The sequence below is a fragment of the Pongo abelii genome, chromosome 4 (assembly GCF_028885655.2).
Source record: "Pongo abelii isolate AG06213 chromosome 4, NHGRI_mPonAbe1-v2.0_pri, whole genome shotgun sequence".
Classification (NCBI taxonomy): Eukaryota; Metazoa; Chordata; class Mammalia; order Primates; family Hominidae; genus Pongo; species Pongo abelii.
In genome coordinates this window covers 101,816,004-101,840,812 of record NC_071989.2, presented here as the reverse complement: position 1 = coordinate 101,840,812, position 24,809 = coordinate 101,816,004, and the positions used below count along the sequence as shown (strand labels likewise).

Below are 24,809 nucleotides of genomic sequence, written 5' to 3'. Positions count from 1 at the left end.
TAAACATAACCACGTTGTTGAAGTAATGCATCTTCTAAGATGAGAGGATATTGGGGAAAATACCAAGACTATTATAATACGAATGTCCCTAAACATAATACAGTCCCCTGATACTTTCCTTTCTAATTGCTATTGACTGAATTATGCCCCTCCAATTTGTATATTGAAACCCTAACCCCAATATGATTGCATTTGGAATAAGCAAGTAATTAAGTTTAAATGAGGTCATAGGATGCGACCTTGGTCCCATAGGATTAGTGTCTTCATAAGAAGAGACACCAGAGAGGCCATTCTCCTGGTCACTTTCTCTTTACCATGTAAGGACATGGTGAGAAAGCAAAAATCTGCAAACCAGGAAAAGAGCCCTTATCAGAAACCAGCCAACCCTGCTGGACCTTGATGTAGGACTTCTAGCCTCAAGAGCTGTGAGAAAATAAATTTCTCTTGTTTAAGCAACCCAGTCTGTGCAGTTTTGTTATGGCAGCCTGAGTAGACTAATACAAATTGTGATACCATGAATTGGGATGTTGCTCTAAAAAATACCTAAAAATGTAGATGTGGCTTTGGAACTGGAAAATAGAGAGGGCCTGGAGAACAGAGTGTCAAATCAAAGGAGGTTATTCTCGAACCTTAATGATGGAGTAGAATTTGCCTTCCTAAGTTTGGCACTGGTTTGGGGCATCACCCTTTTCTTCCTTCTTTCTAATGTCTTTCTAATGTCTCCCTTTTGGAATGGGAATGTCTATTGTTTGCCTGTCCCACCGTTGTATTTTGGAAATACATAACTTGTCAGGTTTCACAGGTTTACAGCTGGAGAGGAATTTTGCCTTAGGGTGAATCATACCTCGTTCTTACCCGTACCTAATTTAGATGATATTTAGATGAAACTTTGGACATTAGGCATTAGAGTTGATGGTGGAATCAGTTGAGAATTTTGGGGCTGTTGGGATGGAATGAATGCATTTTGCATGTGATAAGGACATGAATTTTGAGGAGGCCAGTGGCAGAATGATATTGACTGAATTGAATTTCCCCAAAATTTGTATGTTGAAGCCATAACCTACAGTGTAACTGTATTTGGAGTAAGGAAGTCATTAAGGTTAAATGAGGTCATAAGGGTGGGACCCTGATCCATTAGGATTACTGTCCTTATAAGAAGAGACACCAGAGAGCTCTCCCTTTCTCCAGTAAGAATGCAGTCTTCTGAAAGGCAGAAAGAGAGCCTTCACCAGAAACTGGTCCTTTTATATCTTTTTCTGGAACTTCTAGCCTCCAGACTGTAAGAAAACAAATTTCTGTTGTTTAACCCACCCTGTGTGTGGTATTTTGTATGGCCGCTCAAGCAGATTAATGTACTAATTGATAGCTAGTCTTTTTTGTTGTTGTTAACCAGCAGTTAGATTATTTGTGATCTAGTAGAGCACGGTTTCCTATATATTACTTTTAAAGTTGAGTCATCTGAAATTTTTAAAAAACTTGAAGAAATGTATCAGAAAGACCTCAATGAAGACTTTTAGATTATATATCTTAAATGACTGAGCAAACAACACAGGTATATAAAAGTAGAAGGAAAGATGAAATGAAAGGTTATAGAAAAATAATACACCTGTGTTCATGTTTTAAGAAGATGCAATACAGCTTTTCCCCCTATATTTAGAAAAGAGTTCAATTGAAAATATTTACCTTCTAAGAAGATTTATCACAGATTTAAAGAGCTGTGTCCTTTAGAACATTTTAAACAATGAATTTACCCATAACCTGCTACATTGAGGTATTTGTAGGGCTGTAGAGTTAAAGGATGTTTCAATTAGGTATAAAAAGCAAAGGAGCATCTAATAGAACTTAAACTATTAGATATATATTCATCCATAATTATGTGTGTATATATATTCCTACTGTTTTCTAGACATGGTGAAAGCATTTTGGTAGACATCTTTTTAGTTGAAAATAGAAAAATCTAGGACAGAATCCATATTTGAGGAACTAAGTATAATATTTGAATTATAAGCATTTAATTAAGTTTTTTACTTACAGAATTGAAACGGAATAACATTGTGGAAATTTACAGATAATATTTCGAGAAAATGTATAACAGAGAAAAATGAAAGACACAAGAATAAGACTTGGAGTTATGTGTTGGCAAGGAACATAATTACAAGTAGTGACATTAGAGTTAGTCCTAGATAGTCATGATATATCAGGAACCATGCTATCCAAACTTTGCTGTGGCACAGGAAGATACATCATGATTTTTAAATGTAGAAATCTCAAGCACAAGGATATATACATAGATGGTAAAGACCTAAGAGCAGAGGGAAATATCATATTTAGAAGTTTTATCATAGCTCACCGTAGCCTTGACCTCCCAGGCTCAAGCAATCCTGCTACCTCAGACTCCTGAGTAGTTGGGACCACAGGCATGTGCCACCACACCTGGCTAATTTTTTGTATTTTTTTTTTTTTTTTGGAAAGACAAGGTTTTGCTTTGTTGGCCAGGGTGGTCAAACGATCCTCCTGCTTCACCCTCCCAAAATGCTGGGATTACAGGTGTGAGCCACTGCACCCCGCCTATTATTTTTCTAATGCCAAGTCCTTTGGAGAGGTGTTAGTACTTATGCCAGTATAAGAAAGTCATAGTTCAACTGTTGCAAAGTGGAGATAATCATGAAAGCTTGGTTTTGGAAAGTATTTTTGACCCGAGTCTACTTTCTGAAGGTTTACTATTTTCTTGGATCATTGGAGTCATATTTTTATTAATGGTATATCTGTTTTTGACCTAGATGTTGCTAAGCTGTATAGGAGAATATCAGTCAATTATACTCTCTATAATGTTACATAGAGTAGAGTTTACAAATTGGAGACCCCCAAACTAAGTGAGCCTCCACAATCTTAGATTTTTAAAAATTAGTTTCCATCTAATTTAAGTAAAAATTGGGCTTTTGATTTCTCCTGAAAAATACGAAGTTCCAGTCACACTGTGGCTCCATTCTATATGGGAACAGTGTGGCAAGTTGGAACTCCCTTGAGATGAGCCATATGTTTTCCAGTTTGCTTCAGTTTCCACTCTTCATTCAGTATAAGCTATGACTTACAGGGCTTCACTGCCTATGAACAAAGTTGATTTCACTGGAGGCCATTTGAGCCTCTTCTCTCTGGCCTTGAAGCATTAATGATCTGTATCCTGTTCTTTCATGGTCTTTAACTACTTTCTTCAAGGTGGCCAATATGTTAAATCAGTTTGTGCTAAGTATTTGACAGGTGGTTGTGACTAGAATATTATTTATAGGTAACAACTCATTATTGTGAAACAATGAGTGATTGTAATGGTGAAGTTTTATTTGTATTAGGAATACTGCAATAACTGCTAAGAACTTAGACATTTCAGTTTCATAATTGAAAACAAACTATTTAAAACAACCTTATTTATTCTGGATATATTTCCTCAACAAGAAACATGTATAATTACTTTTATCAAAACAAGCATATGTGTTTGTGTTTTTAACTATTTTAATTACAATATAAAGTTTCTGTCTTGCACGCCCACTTCCTTTCTCTTTCTCTCTTGAAATGACGAAAGACTTCAATCAGGTCAACCCTTAATAATGAACTGAATTACATAAGCTAATTTCTCACTATTTCTTTTTTAAATTCAAAGACATTAAAGCATTCGTATTTTGATAAATCCAAAGGAAGTGCCTTCTTTACATGGAAAATAAATTGTTACTGAATTGGAAAATTACTAGGCAATTTAGTGATGATAGTTTTAGTGATGACATGGGACGCAAGGCTGGTTCAACATACACAAATCAATAAATGTAATCCATCACATACACAGAACCAATAACAAAAACCACATGTTATCTCAATAGATGCAGAAAAGGCCTTCGATAAAATTAAACACTGCTTCATGCTAAAAACTCTCAATAAACTAGGTATTGATGGAACATATCTCAAAATAATAAGAGTTATTTATGACAGACCCACAGCCAATATCATACTGAATGGGCAAAAGCTGGAAACATTCCCTTTGAAAACTGGCACAAGACAAGGATGCCCTCTCTCACCACTCCTAGTCAACATAGTGTTGGAAATTGTAGCCAGGGCAATCAGGCAAGAAAAATAAATAAAGCGTATTCAAATAGCAAGAGAGGAAGTCAAATTGTATCTGTTTGCAGATGATATGATTATATATTTAGAAAACCCCATCATCTCATCCCCAAATCTCCTTAAGCTGATAAGCAAGTTCAACAAAGTCTCAGGATACAAAATCAATGTGCAAAAATCACAAGCATTCTTATATACCAATAATAGACAGAGAGCCAAATCATGGTGAACTCCCATTCACAATTGCTACAAAGAGAATAAAATACCTAGGAATACAACTTACAAGGGATGTGAAGGACCTCTTCAAGGAGAACTACAAACCAGTGCTCAAGGAAATAAGAGAGGACACAAACAAATGGAAAAACATTCCATGCTCATGGATAGGAAGAATCAATACTGATTCATTTTTAAGAATTCATTTTCTGAGATTGCTTTCCTTATTCAGTTGAATATCTTGTTAGATGAATATTTATTCCAGAGTTTTTCTTTATGTTTTAGTTCTTGCTTTTTCCTCTGGATTGCTCTTATTCAGAACTGACTGAAAGTTTTGTTGGTTCATTGATTAAATCATAGTAGGATTCTTGAGTTTAAGAAGTCAGCTCCAAAATAATGATTGTGTAAATAGTCATTTTGAAAGGGAAAGAATGGATTTTGCCATGTTTGGAATTATTTCAGAACTTTCCAGAAGCCTGGCATCTATTGTATAGTATATAACCACTATTACAATAGAGACCAGAATTGTGAAAGAGCTCCTTTCTATTCCCTTTCAGTTCTGTGATTTTGTGTTTGGAATCTTCATTTAAACTTACTTTATTAGAATATGTTTGTATACTTAGTTATCTGCAAAAGGTAAGCACTGGAGGCTTACAGCTTACTCTGGGATCCCTCTGGAGTGTGTGTGTGTGTGTGTGTGTGTGTGTGTATAAATGGTTTTAAACCAATAGTTATTAAAATGTATGAGTATTTTTAGTAAAAACAAAACCCCTTAACCACATCGAGAGCAATGCCACAGGTTTTTAAAAAGCTGTCCAAATTTGTCGATATCCAGATTTCAGGTATTTATTTAAAGACAAAATAGTACCTGCGGTCTTCTAGCAAACTGAGTGGATAATATTTCAAAGGAACAAAAATAAAGACATTTAAAGTTAAGCATAGGCCTTTAAACATATTCTTAGACTAAGCGATAGTGCTAGTTCTTTGTCAGTCCAGGCAGCTTTATAATTTTCTCACTGCTGATTTGTGTACCAATAAAGGACACTTGAAACAACATCTGTTTTTCAGTGAAAGGAAGTTTAACTCTCATGCAGAAAAAGCAGTATTTTCAGCATTTGTCACTTAAACAAATAAAAATGAGTTTAACAAAATGTTATGTTCAGACAAAGCACCAAATAAATGTTTTATGCTTGTTTTATTCTTATTCTAACATCAAGTCCTCCCTCCAGTGGCTGCTGTTACAGCATTTTCCTTTTTCACCTTATTTTGGAAAAACAAGGAAAATCATTATTTTTTCTTGGAATTGAAGTCCATTTTTACATCATGTTGAAAGACTGAGAGATAACCATCTGTGGGAAACTTTCTTTTATAATTAAATGAACCCATCCTTTAGCAACCAAAGGGACAGATTATTCTGAATTGAATTCTCAGCCTTCATTTTTCGTTTGCAAGGTGCTTATAACTGCCCCTTAGCCCAGCATTTTAAAAAATTTAATTTCTTATACATCTTCAAAGGCTGATTTTACTTATTATACTTAGTAGTGGAAATATGCCAAAGAAAAATGCTTAAATGACACTTGAGATTTTCAAAAGGGCTTAGTTGTATTTTATTTTATTTTACATTTTATTACTTTTTTGAGACAGGGTCTTGCTCCGTTGCCCAGGCTGGAGCACAGTGGCATGATCATGGCTCAGTGTAACGTCAAACTCCTGATATTTGCTGCCTCACCCTCCCAAGTAGCTGGGACTACAAGCACATGCCAATGCATCTGGCTAATTTTTAAATTTTTTGTAGAGATACTGTCTTGCTATGTTGCCAGGGCTGGTCTTGAACTCCTGGCCTCAAGCAATCCTCCCGCCTTGGCCTCCCAAGGTGCTGGGGTTATAGGTGTGAGCCACTGTGCCTGGCCCAATAGTTGCATTTTAAAATACTTTATTATAAGATGTAGGGCATTATTATTTTTTAAGTCAAGTTTTAAACAATATTTATAGTTTGTCTTTTGTAATAGCGGATGTAAAAGTTTCTGAGGTAATAAATTTTTATTCAAAATACCAGTTCCGTTTCAAAACAGGCAAGGAATCAATTGGGTTTTAGTAACAATATGTTATTGATATATAGCTGCTCTGAGGTTTACTCAGTACCTGTTTATCCTTTTTTAGAATAACTGCTTCTATCAGTTTTACTCATCAGCAGAACCTCCAACTTTCTCACTAAATAGATGGAACGGGACTGTCAGCATTATCCCTAAGAAATATGTCCCAAAGAACAAATTATAAAAGGCAATGCCACTAAAATTGTAGTATAGTCATGAGTCACTTAATGTTGGGGATATTTTCTGAGAAATGTGTTGTTAGGTGATTTCATTGTTGTGCGAACAGCATAGAGTGTACTTACACACACCTAGATGTTATAGTCTATTACACACCTGGGCTACATATGGTATATATTGCTCCAAGGCTCCAAACCTATATGACATGTTACTATGCTGAATACCATAGGCAATGGTAACACAATGGAGTTTGTTTATTTAAACATATATAAACATAGAAAAGGTACAGTAAAAATATAGTATGAAATATTTTTAAAAAAGGAGCACCTTTATAGACCACTTACCATGAATGGAGCTTGCAGGCCTGGAAGTTGCTCTGAGTGAGTGAGTAAGTGACTGGTGAGTGAATGTGAAGGCCTAGGACATTACTGTATACTACTGTAGACTTTACAAACACTGTACACTTAGGCTACACAAAATATATACAACTAGTTTTATTCAGTAATAAACTAGCTTACTGTAACTTTTTTACTTTACAGTACACTTAGGCTACACGAAATATATACAACTAGTTTTATTCAATAATAAACTAGCTTACTGTAACTTTTTTACTTTTATAAATTTTAAAATTAAATTATTTTTAAGAGATGGGATTTTATTCTGCTGCCCAGGTGGAGTGCAGTGGGTGATCATAGCTCACTGCAGATTCAAACTCTTGGGCTCAAGCCATCCTCCTGCCTTAGCCCCCCGAGTAGGTGGGATTACAAAGCGTGTCACCATGCCACATCAACTTTTTGACTTTTTTGTAATAATACTTAGCTTAAAACACATATTGTTCAGCTGTACAAAAGTATTTTCTTTCTTTATATCCTTATTCTATAAGCTTTTTTCTATTTTCAAAGTTTATTTTTAAAACATTTTTGCCAAAAATGAAGACACAAACATACACATTAACCCAGGCCTACACAGGGTCAGGATCATCAATAACACTGTCTTCTACCTTTACACCTTGTCCCGCTGGAAGATCTTCAGGCCAGCAACACATATGGAGCTGCTATTTCCTATGATAACAATGCCTTCTTCTGGAATACCTTGTGAAGGACCTGCCTGAGGCTGTTTTACAGTTAACTTTTTTATTTTTTAAATAAGTAGAAGTAGTAGACTTTACATAAAAAGTATTGTGTAGTAAAAACATAGTCACCAGCAGGGGTCAGTGGCTTACTCCTGTAATCCCAGCACTTTGGGAGGCTGAAGCTTGTGGATCACCTGAGGTCAGGAGTTCGAGACCAGCCTGGCCACCGTGGTGAAATCCCGTCTCTACTAAAAATACAAAAATTAGCCAGGCGTGGTGGCAGGTGCCTGTAATCCCAGCTACTCGGGAGTCTGAGGCAGGAGAATCGCTTGAATCCAGGAGGCGGAGGTTGCAGTGAGCTGAGATCGTGCCATTGCACTCCAGCCTGGGCATCAGGAGCAAAACTCCATGTCAAAAACACAAAAACAAAACACATAGTCACGTAGTCGTTTATTATCTTTATCAAGTATTTATGTACTATATGTATTTGTATATGCTAAACTTTGATATGACTGGCAGTGCAGTATGTTTGTTTATACCAGCATCACCACAAACACGTGAGTAATGTGTTGTATCATGATGTTATGCCAGCTATGATGTCACTAGGTGGTAGGAATTTTTCAGCTTCATTATAATCCTATGGGACCACTGTCTTAATATGCATTCTGTCATTAACCAAAATGTTGTTATGTGTTGTGTGACTGTATTTCTTTTGTTAATATTTTTGTCACTTATTTAGAGAATATATTGTTGATAAAAAAGATTGTGTGCAACCAAGGTTATTGTTGATTGTATGTATGTAATATACTGATATAAAAGTGGCCTCCATATCTGTAATGCTTATGTAAGTTATATAGTATAATATAATTAAAACCTATAAATTTACCACCGAATCTAAGATTCAAAACACTATCAATAACTTGCATTGACTTATGTGCTTCCTCCCATCTCATGCCTTCTGTTCTTTCCCAGTGGTAATAACTATTGAATTTTGCATTTATTTTTTCTCTTGATTTTTTCTTATGGTTTTATCACAATTTGTGATACTAATAATTTGTTTCAGTTTAGCTCAGTATAAATGATATTGTTCTGTATGTAGTGTTCTAAGATTTGGTTTCCTCGCTAGTATTTTTGGAAAATTCATTTATGTTTTTGAGTGTAGTTGTGCTTCATTCATGTTTACTACTGTGTAATACTCATCTTTGCCCTGTTAGTGTACTACAGTATATTTGCTCTCCTATAATTGGAGAACAGTTTTTTTCCATTTGTTGTAGCCAAATTCTAAGATGGTCTCCAGTGATCTTTGCTTCTTGATATTCATGCCTTTGTATAAACTTCTCCCACATTGAGTAGGGCTGCCTTCTGCCAGTAGGATGTCAAGGAAATGATGGTGAGACTTCTTCAGCTTTCCCCTTGCTTTACTGGATCTGTCTTTCTTGAGAAAGCCCTCCCACATGGGCTTCTGCACAGATCTGTTTGAGTATGGGAGGCCTGTAACAACAATCAGTACCAATCATTTATTTATGTGAGTGAGCCATCTTGGAAGTGAATCCTCTGTCCCCAGTCAAACCTTCAGATGATTGCAGAACTTGCCAATATTCTGACTGCAATCTCATGAACTTGATTGAGAACTTCCCAGCTGAGCTGCTCCCAAATTTCTGATCTACAGAAACTGGGATTTTACAAATACTTATTGTTGTTTTGTGACACTGTGTTTTGAGGTAATTTGTTATGTAGTTACAGATAATGAATAAACTGACTGCTTTGATGATGGAAACATTTTGTGAACATTTTTATGTCTGCCCCCTGATGTACATGTATAAGATCAGGTAGTGGACCAAGGTGTGAGATTGCTGGATAACTTGGATATCTCTAGTTTTTTCCAGAGTAGTTTAATTTATCTTTTGACCAGAAACGGTAATAAGAATCTGTATTATTCTGCATTCTTTTTAACTTTTGGTATTGTCGGACTTCTTAATTTTTTCGAATGAGTGTAAATATCTCATTATGGTTGTATTCCTTGCCCCAACATCAAAGTAGTAGTCTCCTGTAGTCAAAGTAAGTCTCCTGTTACTCTTTTCCCTAAGAGGTTTAAAGTTTGAGTTAACATTTATACCCTTAAACCATTTGAAATTGATCATGTATGGAGTGAGATAGGTATCTAATTTATGTCTTTTTCTTTTTCTTTTTTTTTTTAATTGTGCAGTTAACAAGTTTTTCCAATTGTTAAAAAAATCCCTGTTTTCCCCAGTGATATGATGGTGTCATCTGTGTCATATGGATCTGTTATGTGGCTCTGTTTCGGAGTTCCATCCTGTTCTATTTGTCAATTTGTTTATTCTAGTATTAATGGCATGCTTTCTTAATTACTGTGAAACCTGGCAAGGCAATTCTTCCTATCATATTCGTTAGGAGTGTCTTATCAGTTCTTGACGGTTCTCTTTCCATGTAACTTTTTGAATTAGTTTTTCAAGTTCTGTGAAAAACATTTTGGGGTTTGAGTAGAATTCCCTTGGATCTACATATAAAGTAGAGGAAAATTGATATTGTCACACTAGTGAGTCTTTCTGTTCATAGTTACAGTATATTTTTTGTATTTCAGTCTTCTTTAATGTATTTCAGTAGCATTTTATCATTTTCTGCATATAGGTATAACATCTTTTGTTAGGTTTATTTTAGTCATGTAAGTTTTTAATTTTTGCTATTTTCTTTTCTTTTTTTTTTTTTCTTTGAGATGAAGTTTTGGTCCTGTTGCCCAGATTGGAGCACAGTGGTGCAATCTGTGCTCACTGCAACCTCTGCCTCTCGGGTTCAAGTGATTCTCCTGCATCAGCTTGCCAAGTAGCTGGGATTACAGGTGCCTGCCACCATGCCCGGCTAATTTTTGTATACTCAGTAGAGATGGGGTTTCACCATATTAACCAGGATGGTCTTAAACTCCTGACCTCAGGTGGATCCACCTGCCTTGGCTTCCCAAAGTGCTGGGATTACAGGCGTGAGCCACTGCGCCTGGCCAATTTTTGCTATTATTAATGATGTATTAAAAAACTGTGCTTTATAACTGATTGTTGCTAGTATTTGTAAATATAATTTTTTTAAAAAATTTAAATCTTACAGCAAGCCATCTTGTTGAATTCTCTTTTTATTCCTAATGATACAGAGATTCTTGTTTTTTTTTATTTTAGAGGACCTTGTTTTTTGATTCTTTTTGTTGTTTTAGATAGTTATATCATTTGAAAATAATAATAACTTTGATTTCCTTTTAAAAATTGTTACTGTTTTTATTTATTTTCAGTGTCCTACTGCATTGGATAGAATGTCAAACAAACTTTGACCAGAAGTGGTAACAGTAAAGTGATAATGATGGGCATTCTTTTCTGGTTCTTAATTTTGAAGAGACTTTTACAAATATTTTATCATTAAGAGTAATTTTATTGTAAGTGGTTATTTTTGTTTGCTTGTTTTTTTTAACCTTTTTGTCAGCTTACAGATTTTTCCTTTGATTCCTAGTTTTCTATGACTTTTTTTCCAAAAATAGGTTTTGAATTTTATCAAATGCTTTTCTGCAGATATTGAAGTTATTATGGTTTTCTTTCTTTATATTCGTGAGTGGAATTTATAGATATTCTAATGTTTTGTATTGTGCTCCCTAGGGTTTACTACACAGGAGAATTCCTTGGGGGACTTGGCTGTAATGTTGAAAGGAGAAGTCTACTTGTAAAATTCTTGACTCTTATGATCATAGGAAGGGACTTTATCATTTTGTGCTTATGTAGAAAATAGTAATGACAGCCATTTGGCATACTGTATTTAAGCATAGGTCTAATAACATAAATGGCTAACATTGAGCAAAGTGTCCTTGTGTTGGCAACTTCAGTGTCACAGAGTTTATTTCCTGTAACTAGCAGTATGGCTAAGCGATGGTTGTCTTTTGTGGGAAAAAAAATATTTTGTAGAAAGCAGGAGGATTTGGAGCTCTTTGATTGGTTTTGGAACAGAAGAATTTTCCTGCTTCAAGTCCTTTGTTAATTTAGGTAAGATATGTATTATGTGTTTTGTTTTCTGGATAAAGTAAATAACCACTGTAACTTATATGGTAGTTTAAAAATGTGACTTGAAGTTTCAAATTTCTAATTCTCTTTTTTTAAGATCAGATATTTGTAGTATCACAGCAATATGAAGCCTCAAAATTTCTCTGAGTTTATCCCCCTGTTGGTCTCAGCATGTGAGGATTATTTAAATATACAAACATGAAATGCTATAAAGTATTATTACTCCGTAAAGAATTGGGAAATTCTAGAAGCCAAAAAAAAAAAACTATTCTGAAGGCACTTAAATTACATTCCCACTTGTTAACACATTTAGGTAAAATCAGACTTCACTGAAATTTTCCCCTTGAATAAATAGTAAGGAGTGCACTGTCAGTAGATACTGGATTTGAGTGGTACCTAAATGCCTTGTTTGCAGTACAATTATGATCTGCACAAAACTTAAATGTGCCATTAAACTTTATTGTTGGTGTCATTCATATGGCTTACTAGGCTTAATCAGCTGCTTGATTATATGCTCAAGTTTGTCTTCATTTTTCTTTTCTGTAGCAAATGGTACATTTCTAACTTCGAAGTAATTTGGTACAATGTTTGGGATCAGTTATGATAATGATCAAAATAATAACAATAAAGTTATTACCAAATTTCAATTCTTGTTAGAAATTGGGTGGGATTGGGATGCTTTTAGGTGGTATGTGCTTAGGGGATTAACTGAATCATGACCAAAGTGAATTAGTGCTTCTACCAGGTTTTCATTGGAATTTGTATGCCAGGGATACTGATGGGCAAGGGAGGCAAATTACCATTGACAGAGAACTGCCAACGCAGAGAACTAGAACAAGCTAGACCAGCACACTGTGATTTACAAAATCTTTATATAATGCTCCTCTTTTATACCTAGAAAATAATATGTTTGTTCTTAATATCTAGCTAGAGTACGCCTAGACAATTGCTAGCCTGGCTCTGGAGAGAGGGGTGATTGGGACATTACAAGAGAGAAGTTCTTTAAATGAGTCTGCCTGAAGTCTACTCTTGCTTCTGTTTTATAGAAGGTAAAGGGAAAGGTGAGTGGTTAGTGAGACAGTCAAGATTTTTTTTTTTTTTTTTTTTGACACTGCCTTGACCTTTGGCATTAGAGCTGTAGAAAAGAGTTGGAGAGAGAACCATTTAATACATAGAGACACTACCCCAATGCAAGTGTATGTCTTTGAACCATTGGAATCATCATCTCAAAAAGAAACTACATACCTATTAACAGTCACACCCCATATTTCTCTTCCCCCAACTCCTGAAAACTATTAATCAACTTTCTATTTCTATGGATTTACCTGTTCTGGACATTTCATATAAATGGAATCATACAATATGTGTTTTTTTTTTTGTAATTGGCTTCATTTTGTAATTGGCCTCATGTAATTGGCCTCATTTTGTAATTGTAATTAGCATATAATATTTTCATTTATGTCATAGCAAGTATCAGTACTTCATTCCTTTCTATTAAAGAATAATATCCTATTGTATGGATATACCATATTTTGTTTATCCATTCATCAGTTGACAGTCAGGTTGTTACAACTTGTTGACAATTATGAATAATGCTTCTGTGAACATTTGTGCATAAGTTTTGGTGGGGACATGTATTTTCATTTCTCTTGGGTGTATACCCAGAAGTAGAATATCACACACACTCCATGTGTGATATTTTGAGGAACTGCTCAACTGTTTTCTAAAGTGACTGCATCACACTAGCAATTGTTGTCACACTAGCAATATATCAGGTATCCAGTTTCTTCTCATTGTCACAAACCTTGATTTATATTCCTTTTTGATTATAGCCATGCTAGTTATTGTGCATTAGGTATCTCCTGTGGTTTTGATTTGCATTTTTATAATGACTAATGATATTGAGCATCTTTTTATGTGCTTTTTGGCCATTTGTATATTTGAAGAAATGTGTACTTATGTAATCTACCCACTTTAAAATTTTTTTTTGTTATTGAGTTGCAAGAGTTCTTTATATATTCTGGATACATTTGGTCTCTTAACATCGCAATTTTTTTCCTTAATATTCAGAAAACCATTAGAAAAGGACATTATTATAGCTTAGATTTTTTGGAAGCAGATGCTGAGACAGAATTTTGGGTATAAAATATTTTTAGAGATCAGCACTTGCGAAAGGAAGGAGGAGAACAGGATTGGTCAAAGGGAAAAGTTGAATTTACATGGAGACCTGGCAAAACCTCATCCAACCTGGCAGCAAGCTCTGGAGCAAATATTGCCTATCAGGGTTTTCCTGCATCAGGCTGAAATGGCTGGGCCTTCATATTACCACTTGACTTAATCACTGAATGAGGGTCAGCAGTGGAAAGGTATGACCTAGGATGAAGCAGCACTTTGCACCTGAGGCCAGCTCTGAAGTGATAAACAGATGGAGTCTGTTTGCTAACTGCACTCTCTAGCTGAGCAGCACATTCTCCTTGAAGGGGGCATCTGGATAGTTCACATGCATATTTTAAAATTTATGTTGAACCTCGAGTTCACTAAGTTTAACAGAGATTCTGGGAGAATGTCTATGGGATGAGAAAATTGAAAATTTGATACTGATTTTGCAAATAAGTTATTACTGCTATTTCATGGTATAGGCTGTTTTGAAATCTTCTGAAGATAATTTGGCCTGGAGTTATGTACATTTATAATATTGTTTATGTTTTATTATTTATTTTTACTATAGAATTAGAGTCTCTTAAGTAGTTTATATGATGCTCATAATTGCCTCATATAATAGTAATTTTTTATGTTTGTTTGTTTGACATACTCTGTTTTTCTAAAATTTTGAGTATGGTATATTCATTTTGAGAATTATTTTATCTTTGGCCATAGTTTTCCCATATCTGCTACGTATTATGAAAACCTCATAAAGGACTATTTAAATTTTTTTCTTTTGAAATTTGATTCAGAATAGAGAATCATCTTAGTTTTTGTTTAATTTCTTAAGTTTTAACATTGTCACAGATATTCTAAGATTTTATATTCCGTCTTGTTGAGTTTCTTTTTGCTAGCCAAAAAACAATGCAATACCTAAACATATGATTACCAATTTGGGGACCTATTAAAAATACATAGTAGTGCAACACTATTTCTTTTAAAATACTTTTATTTGATATCTCTTAACTTTTGGCCCTTTTTTCAGATGCTTGTTTTGCCAAAGTATTGGGAGAGATGATGATAAGTAATTTTTATCAGTCTTAATTCTGAATAGCAAACTAAATATACTAAGATAGTTTTGGTTGACGACTTTAGTCTGTAGATATCTATGTCCAATTTGCCCAAACTCCAAATGTAATACTTCCTAATAACAGAAATTAGTACATAAGAGTAGGTGTGAATTTTCTGCAGAATGAAGAAACTGAAATTATTTTTCTAGTGAAGTTGTGTTGTTTGACTGTATCAACATGGTAGAATAGAAGAAACTCATTCATAATTAGGAGTCAGAAGACCTGAGTTAGAATCTCAGCTACCCCTTAACATCTGAGATGCCTTAACCAGGCTCACTTAGCTTTTCAAAGCCCACAATGCCTTATCTCCATAAAATGCAGGTATGTCAACTCTGCCTACCCCTGACAGTTGTGGCAATGACCTAATAAGATAATGGATAAGAATGGAACTGGTCATCTTGTGACCAATGTATACATTTATGAAATAGTTGGAAGAGTGTTCTTCCTTGGGCAAATGAAGGTGGAATCCACATATGTGATCTTTGTTCAAGCATGCATTTTAATAAGATTTGAAAGGAATGTAAAGGAATGTAAATATAATGAAATGAATGTAAGTATAATTTATGTCAAAAAATTAAGTTCCATTATAATTATTTTCAATATAGTCTTGGAAACCCAAGTTAACAGATATTTATTGTGAGACTTTATTATTTGTGCATAGAGTGCATCCAAGTGATGCATATGAAAAGGTTTTTATTTCTGTGAATTGATTGATTTTGGTATTCTGGGGGTTTGAGCACAAATTAATTGGAATCTAGGTATTTCAGATTTTATGTGGATTACTAATATTTTTAAAGGGATTTATAGTTTGTAAAATGCTTTCATATCCATTTTTTCATGTAATCTTCATAATAGTTCTGCAAAGGTAACTGCTCTTATTTTCATGATTCTTCCCATTACTTAGGTTAGAGAAGTTGTAACTTTCTCAAGGTCACTTAGCTACTAGGTGGTGGAACTGAAATTAAAAACCTAGATTTCTCATTCCAAATCTACTATATCATGTTGCTTGGGAAACTAAGGAATTATTTTAGATATACTTGGATTGGAACCGGGTATTCCTAGTCTCAGGAGCAAAGAGGTTTGGCTCCAAAACTTTGACCCAAACACAATTTTGCATTTGTTATAAAAGCTACCATTTGCTACACACCAGGGGCCCATATTACCCTGGGCTTTGTCTTGTGTCTGCTCAGCCTGATGTCTTCATTCTTCAGCTTCTTTCCCAGTGCCCACATACCGTTTTTCTCACTGTAGCCTCAGAATAATGCTGTTCAGCATTACTATGAACTAGCCTTTGCTGATGATCAACTGATGAATATTTTAACTGTAATTTGGGTGGGTCTTTTGGTTCCTTATAAATCCGTTGTGCCAATTCTATTTACTGTAATTTCAGTTGCAAGTAGGCTATTTTGAGCTTGATTTCTAGAGTCTCACTTAGTGAGCATAGAATCTTTAGGGCCAGACTGGAACCAAACCAGTCCTGGGAACCTCAGAAAATTAACCCAATTTTACGTGTTCTGTGATATATTTTGTACTTTCATCAATGCATTCAGAATGTGAGGTGAAAAGGGCTTCTGTTGCAAAATCACGTATGTCTAGCTCGTATTTAATACCTGACTAAAAACAAACAAATGTAGAAAAAAATAAGGCTTTTGTGTATCTTTCTGTACATTTTATAAGTGCATACGCCACATTTTGAGCCAACAGGGCAAACAAGAAATATTCTACTGTTTCATATTTTCAAATGCTGACTGGATAAAGATTACACATGACAAGTTATTTATAGCTTTATACATAGTAGATTCTCTGTTGGAATCATAGAAAGGAAAAAGATATGATAATTGCTTTGTGTAGTTCACAGAATAAAATGGCAAACTGAGATGTTTTGAATCTAGTTTGTACTGTAACCATTTCTAGGAAACCATATTTAAACAGCAATGGTTATCATGAAGTATACAACATGTCAGCTGTGTCCCAATTCACATCAGTAAAACCCTTCCGCTGCTTTATTCTCTATAACCTAACCTCCATCAGATAATGCCAAATAAAGTACGTCGAGTGCACATATTAATATATATCAAATGTGCCAAACAGCTTGCTGGCTGCATTTTCAGTAGTGTTTATCTGTGATCATGCAGGTTATAACTCTGAATTTTTATTAGGAAAACTAAATTGAGAATTTATAATGTTCTTGATTGAGCTTCATCAGCTGTGCCACAGCCAGGAAAAATAACTCAGGAGGGTAAAAATCTAACACTGTGTTAAGAGAGCAACAGACAAATTGCTTTTGCTTCATGCTTACCTGCTTTGCAACTGCTACTGTAAAGTTTAGAGTCACATGTAACAATTAATTTTTTTTTTTTTTTTTTTTTTTGAGATGGAGTCTCATTTTGTCAACCAGGCTGGAGTGCAGTGGTGCGATCTTGGCTCACTGCAACCTCTGCCTCCCAGGTTCAAGGGATTCTCCTGCCCCAGCCTCCCGAGTAGGTGGGACTACAGGCGTGTGCCACCACACCCGGCTAATTTTTGTATTTTTAGTAGAAACGGGGTTTCACCATGTTAGCCAGGTTGGTCTCCATCTCCTGACCTCATGATCTGCTTGCCTTGGCCTCCGAAAGTGCTGGGATTACAGGCGTGAGCTACCGCGCCCGGCCAATAGTTTTTTAACTTATATGTTATTACTCCAGCAAATTGCTTTGTGAGTTTTTAGGTTGTCTCATATAAAATGTGATTATTAATTTTTATTTAATCTTCAGAATCTTGAAAGTGATTCATTAAAATATGAATTTTGATAATGACCCTAGCACTGAATACATATCTATAATTTCACCTTTGTTAAACCAGTCACAATGACATAATTATATATATTGTTCTGTTCAGGAATCAGACAATTTGGGGCCAATGAAAAATAATCTAATAGTTTATATTTGGAAGAAATACTGAGTTAGCGAAGGGAAGTCTCCTGTAGGTAGTTAACTTAGTTGTGGAATATTTAGCAAAGGGTGCTGTGTGGAATTCCTCATTAAGAACATTTCTCTTTAATTTCTGCTACAAGATGATGTGTAATACAAAGTTGCTGGTGAAATTTGTGCACTATCATGTGGGACTTGACTAATTCCTGAATGGAAATATACAGCCCTTGCAAATATTTGTTTTAACATTATTGTAATTATCAGTCTAGGTCTGATGTGTTTTCTTTGTGGCTGCTTGAAAGTTTGATTTGGCAGCTACAAAGTAAGCCGTAGGAGAGCAGTGACCATATTTGTTTTACTCACCATAGTACCCCCAGAGTCTTGTACATTGCCTACCTTATATACTAGGATATATTTCTTGAAGGGATATAGACACATTTTATTCATGTAGAATTTATAGAGTTTTGAGTTACCTATACACAGAAGAAAAATAAGAGCCACTTATGCTAAGTGAAAGGGCTTTCCCAGTGAAAAGTAGCTACATTCTAGGTATTCCTTTTAGAATATCTCACACCACTGAGTAACGGTGAGATGGCTAGTTATAGGAATGGTTGGCTATATATACCTTCTGTACTATTTAATGTTGGAGCGACATTTTATAGATGAAGAAACTGAAGAATTTGGATATGACTGGCCACGGAGATGTTATTGAGTGATGAAGCCGTGATTTGTTTACAGCAATTAAAAAAAATAAGCTAACATGGGATGTTGTGCACATAATTATGGATCAGACACTATATGAAATGTTTTACATTTAGCCTCACTGTAACACTATGAGGGAAACATGATTATCATTTCCATTTTACAAATGTGGAAAATGAGGCCCAGAGAAGTTAAATAATTTGTCAAGGGCTCATCGTTAGTTCTTAGTGGAGCCAGAGTGCCCTTTCTCTTATAGCACATCACCTACAGTTAGACTTGACACAAGGGCAGCATTGGTTATGGCCATTTGGAACATTCATAGTTTTAAATTATTTATTTTCAGTATTAGTTTTTTAAAAAGTATTTTCTGTTACATTCTGCTGATTATGGAAATAGATCTGTTTTTAAAGATGATTATAAAATGTACCACTGAATGGAAACTGGAATTTACCTTATGGATAGCAAGTCAAATTGGATTCCTCAGAGGAATATTCAATCTTGTTATATTGTCATGAATGTAGTTTTTATATAATTTCATTAACAGTTTTGGATTAATGGATTAAATTTAGTTTAAATTTTCACATTGTAGGAGATACACTTTTTTTCCTTTTAAACTTTAGGAAAAATAATTTGCTTTACTGTTCATGGGGACCCTGGGAAAAGCCATCTCTTTTTAGTTTTAATGCCTTCCCCTTGGCCAAAGTAGAGGAGAATTCGATTTTAATAAATCCTGATTTTATAGTATGGTTGTTTACTGGAGTGCCATTTAGAGAGGATGGCTTCCAGACACTGATGACATCGTTTCATTTAAAAAGGGCTAATTTTTCCCTGAAAGTTGTATTTTTAATTACACTATAGGAAATTTGTAGATACTTTATATATTTATGTATTTGCCTCCTCCTATCTGCTTGTTCCAGAAGGAAGACATTCTGACCTTGTAAATGGCCCATGCTTACAATTTATTTTAAAAGAAATTTTAGGTTTTTGGAACTACCCAAAGATATTTTTTAAAAACATTAGATGATAGGTAACTAAAACTAAATGGTAAGTTTAGCTAAATTCAGCAAACATTAGGTAACTGTAATGTATAAGGTATTGTGTTTGGTGGACATGAAAGATGACAAAAACTTGGTATCTCTATTCCTGTGGCTTGTATGCCATTAGCTGACTCAGATAAATTCATAAATAAGTATAATGCGAAGCAAACAATATTAAGTACTATGGTATAGGCATAAACAAAGTGGGAAATTAGCATAGAGAGATTAATCCTGACTGGGAGGATCAAGGAAGTTCTCATGGAATAGATAGGTTTTGAGTAGAACTTAATTTATTGCTTTCATTCATTCTAGACTGTCTTCTGAAGATTGATGTCTATTTCCTTGACCTCTTTAATTTTGTTGCCTATTTGGATAAACATGGCACAAATCCAGCAGGGAGGTCCAGATGAAAAAGAAAAGACTACCGCACTGAAAGGTACATACTTAATTTGCTTTTTCAGGAAATTTTCATTGTGCCTAATAAAGGTATAGGAATATTTAGGTGACCTTCCATTCAAATCTAAAATAAGAATATAAGTACCTAAAGTATTTGCAATTATTTACATCCCTCACAGCAACTATTACTGCATCTGAGATGTATGTGCTCAGTAAATAAATCACGGGATCATGTAATTTTGCATCTATAAGAATTATTAATGCTTTTCTTATTCAATGTCATATGCATTTAATAATAAAACTAATAAGTTTTTTGAATCAAGGCTAGTGCCTTTACCTTAGGTTTTCTGCTTGGAATATCATACTGGATTAGGGTAATGATCTGTCTGTTTCTGTATTCTGCCTTTGTGGCATTGGCATTACTGATATTTTATGAGAGGTTTGTCCATGTTAACGTTTTGGAAGGAATCTGCGTTAGACATTGTTATGGAATTTTGAATCCTAGAATTAAAAAATAAATCTGCTATCTAAAGTAATTTGACTTCTAAAAGAAGTGTCTGTTGTTGAATTGTGAGATAGCTATGGGCACTGAGACCTTTAGGGTCACAAAGCTGAGGAGAAAGTATCAAAAGAGGCTGAAAAGTTATTTTTAGTAAAATAGGTTAAGAATCAGGAACAAGAGAGAGATCCTGAATGCCAAATGAAAAAATTAAATGAGAGTAATTAATTAAAGTCATATCTGGTGATGGGTCAGGTTAGATGAGAACTGAGAATTTACTTTTGCATTTGACGATGTGGAGGTCATTTGACCTTCACAAAGAGCTGTTTCAATAAATAGAAATAAAAGCCTGATTGGAGAACTTTCAGCAGAGAATGGAAAGAGAGGAATTGGAGACAGCTGTAAACAACCCTATAGAAGGTTTTACTGCATGCTTGTATGTTGCTGGGAAAGATCCAGCACACTCAGAATAATGGACAATTTAGGAGTGAGGGCAAGGAATGTATGTCACAGTTTCTATCTAAATAGACATGCTGGGTTTCCACCTAGATAGATTTTGTGCATGTTCAGCCTTAATGTGAAAATTTGATCTCCCAAGTTGTGGTTCTGATTTATACTCCTGCAAGCAGTATGTGAGTTCAGATTGATTTTCTGGACTTTAGAGGTAGTACAGTGATGTTAAAAGAGTAGATAGGTTCTAGAGATAGAACTATCTGGATTCAAATTCAAGGTTTTCCTTCTTACCATGAACAAGTTGCTTAACTTCTCTGGATCTTGTAACTATATGGATTCACACTCAAGGTTTTCCTTCTTACCATGGGCAAGTTGCTTAACTTCTCTGAATCTTTCTCTCCATCTGTACTATAGGAATAATAATGCTGGGTACAAATGGGGGTATAAGGGTTAAGGGAGGAGTAAACTGGAAATATTAGAAAATAAAATGGCAAATGCATATTAAAGTATATTTTAGAACAACTTAGCAAACTGATTTGTTCTAAACTTTCTCTCTTTAACAGGAAGACAGTTTTATTCTTGAGTTTATTCAAAACCGGGCTATGATATGTAAAACAGTGAACTAATAATGATCACTCTTTGCTGTTCATGAGAGGATTTCAGGTTTACATGGCAAGATGCACTCTTGGAGGTGATTTAACTTTTCCCTAATTGAAAAGTGCTTCAGATAAGGCATAGATGGTAGAAAAATCTCATAAAAGTATATTGGTGATGAGAAAAATGTCAGGTAAAACTCAAGATGAGCAGGGTTAAAGCAGTGCATGCTGGAAGAAAGTAGTTTGAATTCGTTTGCTGTAATAATGAAGATGGTAAGGAAGATGGTGATGACTGTTATAATTAAAGGAAGGCATATTATTCACAAGAAAGTTATGTCGTCTCTTTTGGAGATGGCAATGAAGATATGCTTGTAAAGAATTCTTGCATTTCTTAAAAATATTACTTTTTCCCTTTGCCAGTTTTACAGGGTTTTAGTTTACTGCCTCTTATTGATTTGTTGACCCATTTTACCTGGATTTCTGAAAATATGTTCTGTATCTGGTCCTCTTAGTTCGTATGTATTAGTTTTTATTTACCACTGCCCTCTAACCCCAGTCCCCTTCAAAAATGCCTGCATTTTGCTATAGTGCCTTTATTAAAAATTATTCTGGACATTAATGTTGAGTTATTATGATCATTATTTGTGATAGCCTAATGGTAACATCTTATATGGCTAATAGTATATCAAAACCAAGATATTCTTATTGGTACAGTACTGTTAACTAAACACGGTCATTATTCAATTTTCATTAGGTTTTATATGCAGTAATTTGTGTGTGTGTGTGTGAGTGTGTTTGGAGTTCTGTGCAATTTGATCCTGTGTATTGTCTTGTGCAACCATGACCACAGACAATCAAGATACAGAAGAGTTCTACCACTAGCAAGTCCCTTCTGTTACCCATTTGTAAGAATGTCTCCAACTGCCAACTTCATCTCTGTCTCCTGGCAATCATTAATCTGTTCTCCATCCCTTTAGTTTTGTCATTTTGTAGATGTTATAGAAATGGAATCATCAGGTATGTAATTTTTTGAGATTGGCCTTCTTCAATAAGTATAATGCCTTTGAGATCCATCCAAATTTTTGTAAATATCAGTAGTTCATTTGTGTTTATTGCTGATGAGTAATATTCCATTGTCTAGATATGCCATTTTGTTTAACCATTGACCCATTGTAGGGCATTTGGATTGATTGCAGTTTTTGATTATTAGAAATAAATTTACTGTGTGTATTCATGTATAAGTTTTTATGTGAACATAAGTTTTCATATCTCTAGGTTAAATGCCCAAGAATGTGATTGCTGGGTCATATGGTAAGTGCATTTCTAACTTTATAAGATAATACCAAATTATTTTCCAGAGTGGCTGTACCATTTTACATTCCCACCAGTCACGTATGAAAGAACCACTTTGTCTACATCCTCCTCAGCATTTGGTATTATTACTATGTTTTAGTTTTAGCCATTTTATTAGGTACGTAGTGATATCTCACTAGTGATGTTGACCATACATCTTTTCATGTGCTTATTTGCCATCTATACCTTGTCTCTGGTAAAATACCTATTCATATTTTTTGTCCATTTTCTAAATGGATTTTTTAAAACTATTGAGCTTTGATAGTTCTTTATATTTTCTAGATACAAGTCTCTATTGGATATATTCTTAGTGAATATTTTCTCTCAGTCTGTAGCTTGTCTTTCACCCTCTTAACAGATCTTTCGTAGGGCAAACATTTTTAATTCTGATGAAGTCGTGTTTATCAATTTTTTTCTTTTATAAACTGTGCATTTAGTGTCATGTCAAAGAACTCTTTCCCTAGTCCTAGTTTATGAAGGTTTTCTCCTATGCATTCTTGTAAAAGTTTTGTTTTATATTTCACATTTAAATTAATGATCTATTTTCAGTTAATTTTTAAACATATATTAGTAGGTTTCGTTTCATTGCTGAATTTTATTCTGTTGAATGAATAAACTATATTTTACTTATCCATTTGCCAAATGTTAGACATTTGTGTTGTTTCCAGGGTTGGGTGAGTATGAATACAGTCTTTACAAACATTCATCAACAGGTTTTTATGTGGATATTTATTTTCATTTGTCCTGGGTTGATACCTAGGAGGAGGACTGCTGGGTAATATGGTATGTCTACAGTAACTTTGTAAAAACTAGAAAACCACTTTTCAAGGTACCTGTATTATTTTTCACTACTACCAATAATGTATGAGAGTTCTCTTAGTTTGGCATCTTTATCAGCAATTAATATTGACAGGTTTGTTGACTTTTTTTCTCATTGTCACAGGCTTTTGTTTCTATGTGGTTTAATTTGCATTTTCCTAATGGTGAATTATATGCCATATGTACATCTTTCTTGGTAAAGTCTAGAATTTTGCCCCCCTTTTTTTGTTTGTGTTCTTATTGTTGAGTTTTAAAAGTTGTTCATATGTTCTGGATACAACTTCTTTTTAAGATATGTGATTAGTAAAATTCCCAGTCTTTGGATTGTCTTTTCATTCTCTTTGTTTTATTGATACGTATTTGTACATACTTATGGGGTACATGTGATATTTTGTTATATGCATAAAATGTGTAATGTTCAAGTTAGGATATTTCCATTATCCGTTGCCCCAAGTGTTTATGATTTCTATGTGTTGGGAACATTTTAAGTCCTCTCTTTTAGCTGTCTTGAAATATGTAATACTTTGTTGTTAACTTTAATCACCCTATATGCTATTGAACATTAGAACTTATACCTTCTATCTAACTGTATGTTTCTACCCATTAAACAAACTCTCTTCATTGTTTCCTCCTGTGCACCATCACCCACACACTTCTCTGATAGCTATCATTCTACTCCCTACTTCCATGAGATCAACTTTTTTATCTCTCACATGTGAGTGAGAACATGCACTGTGTCTTTCTGTACCTGACTTATGTCACTTAACACAGTAACTTCCAGTTCCATCCGTCTTGCTACAAATGACATGATTTTATTCATGATTTTATTCTTCTTATGGTTGTATAGTATTCCTTTTTGTATATCGACCACATTTCTTATGGTCAAATAGTATTCCACTGTGTATATTATATCATATTTTCTTTATCCATTCATCTGTTGATGGACACTTAGATTGATTCCATATCTCTGCTATTGTGAATAATGCTGCAATAAACATGCAATGCAATTATCCTTTAGATATACTGATTCCTTTTCTGTGAATACATACCTAGTAGTGCACA

General features: G+C 34.5%; 1 protein-coding gene across 23 annotated transcripts in view; it reads left to right on the top strand.

Annotated features, from left to right (window-relative positions):
- Positions 1 to 24,809, top strand: part of ARB2A (ARB2 cotranscriptional regulator A) — a 540,355-nt gene that overhangs the window by 58,797 nt on the left and 456,749 nt on the right. For 15 of the 23 annotated variants that reach the window (XR_010140097.1, XM_063724455.1, XM_002815737.5 and 12 more), the window contains exon 2: positions 19,944 to 20,067. The exons of 6 other annotated variants lie outside the window; for them this stretch is intronic. Coding sequence is in view for 14 of the 17 variants with exons in the window: in XM_063724455.1 (XP_063580525.1) it covers positions 19,962 to 20,067 (106 nt within the window). In the remaining 3 variants the exon portion in view is untranslated. Of the gene's footprint in view, positions 1 to 19,943; positions 20,068 to 22,850; positions 22,887 to 24,809 lie in introns of all 23 variants that reach the window. 2 more of the 23 variants (XM_063724464.1, XM_063724457.1) reach the window with 1 other exon arrangement.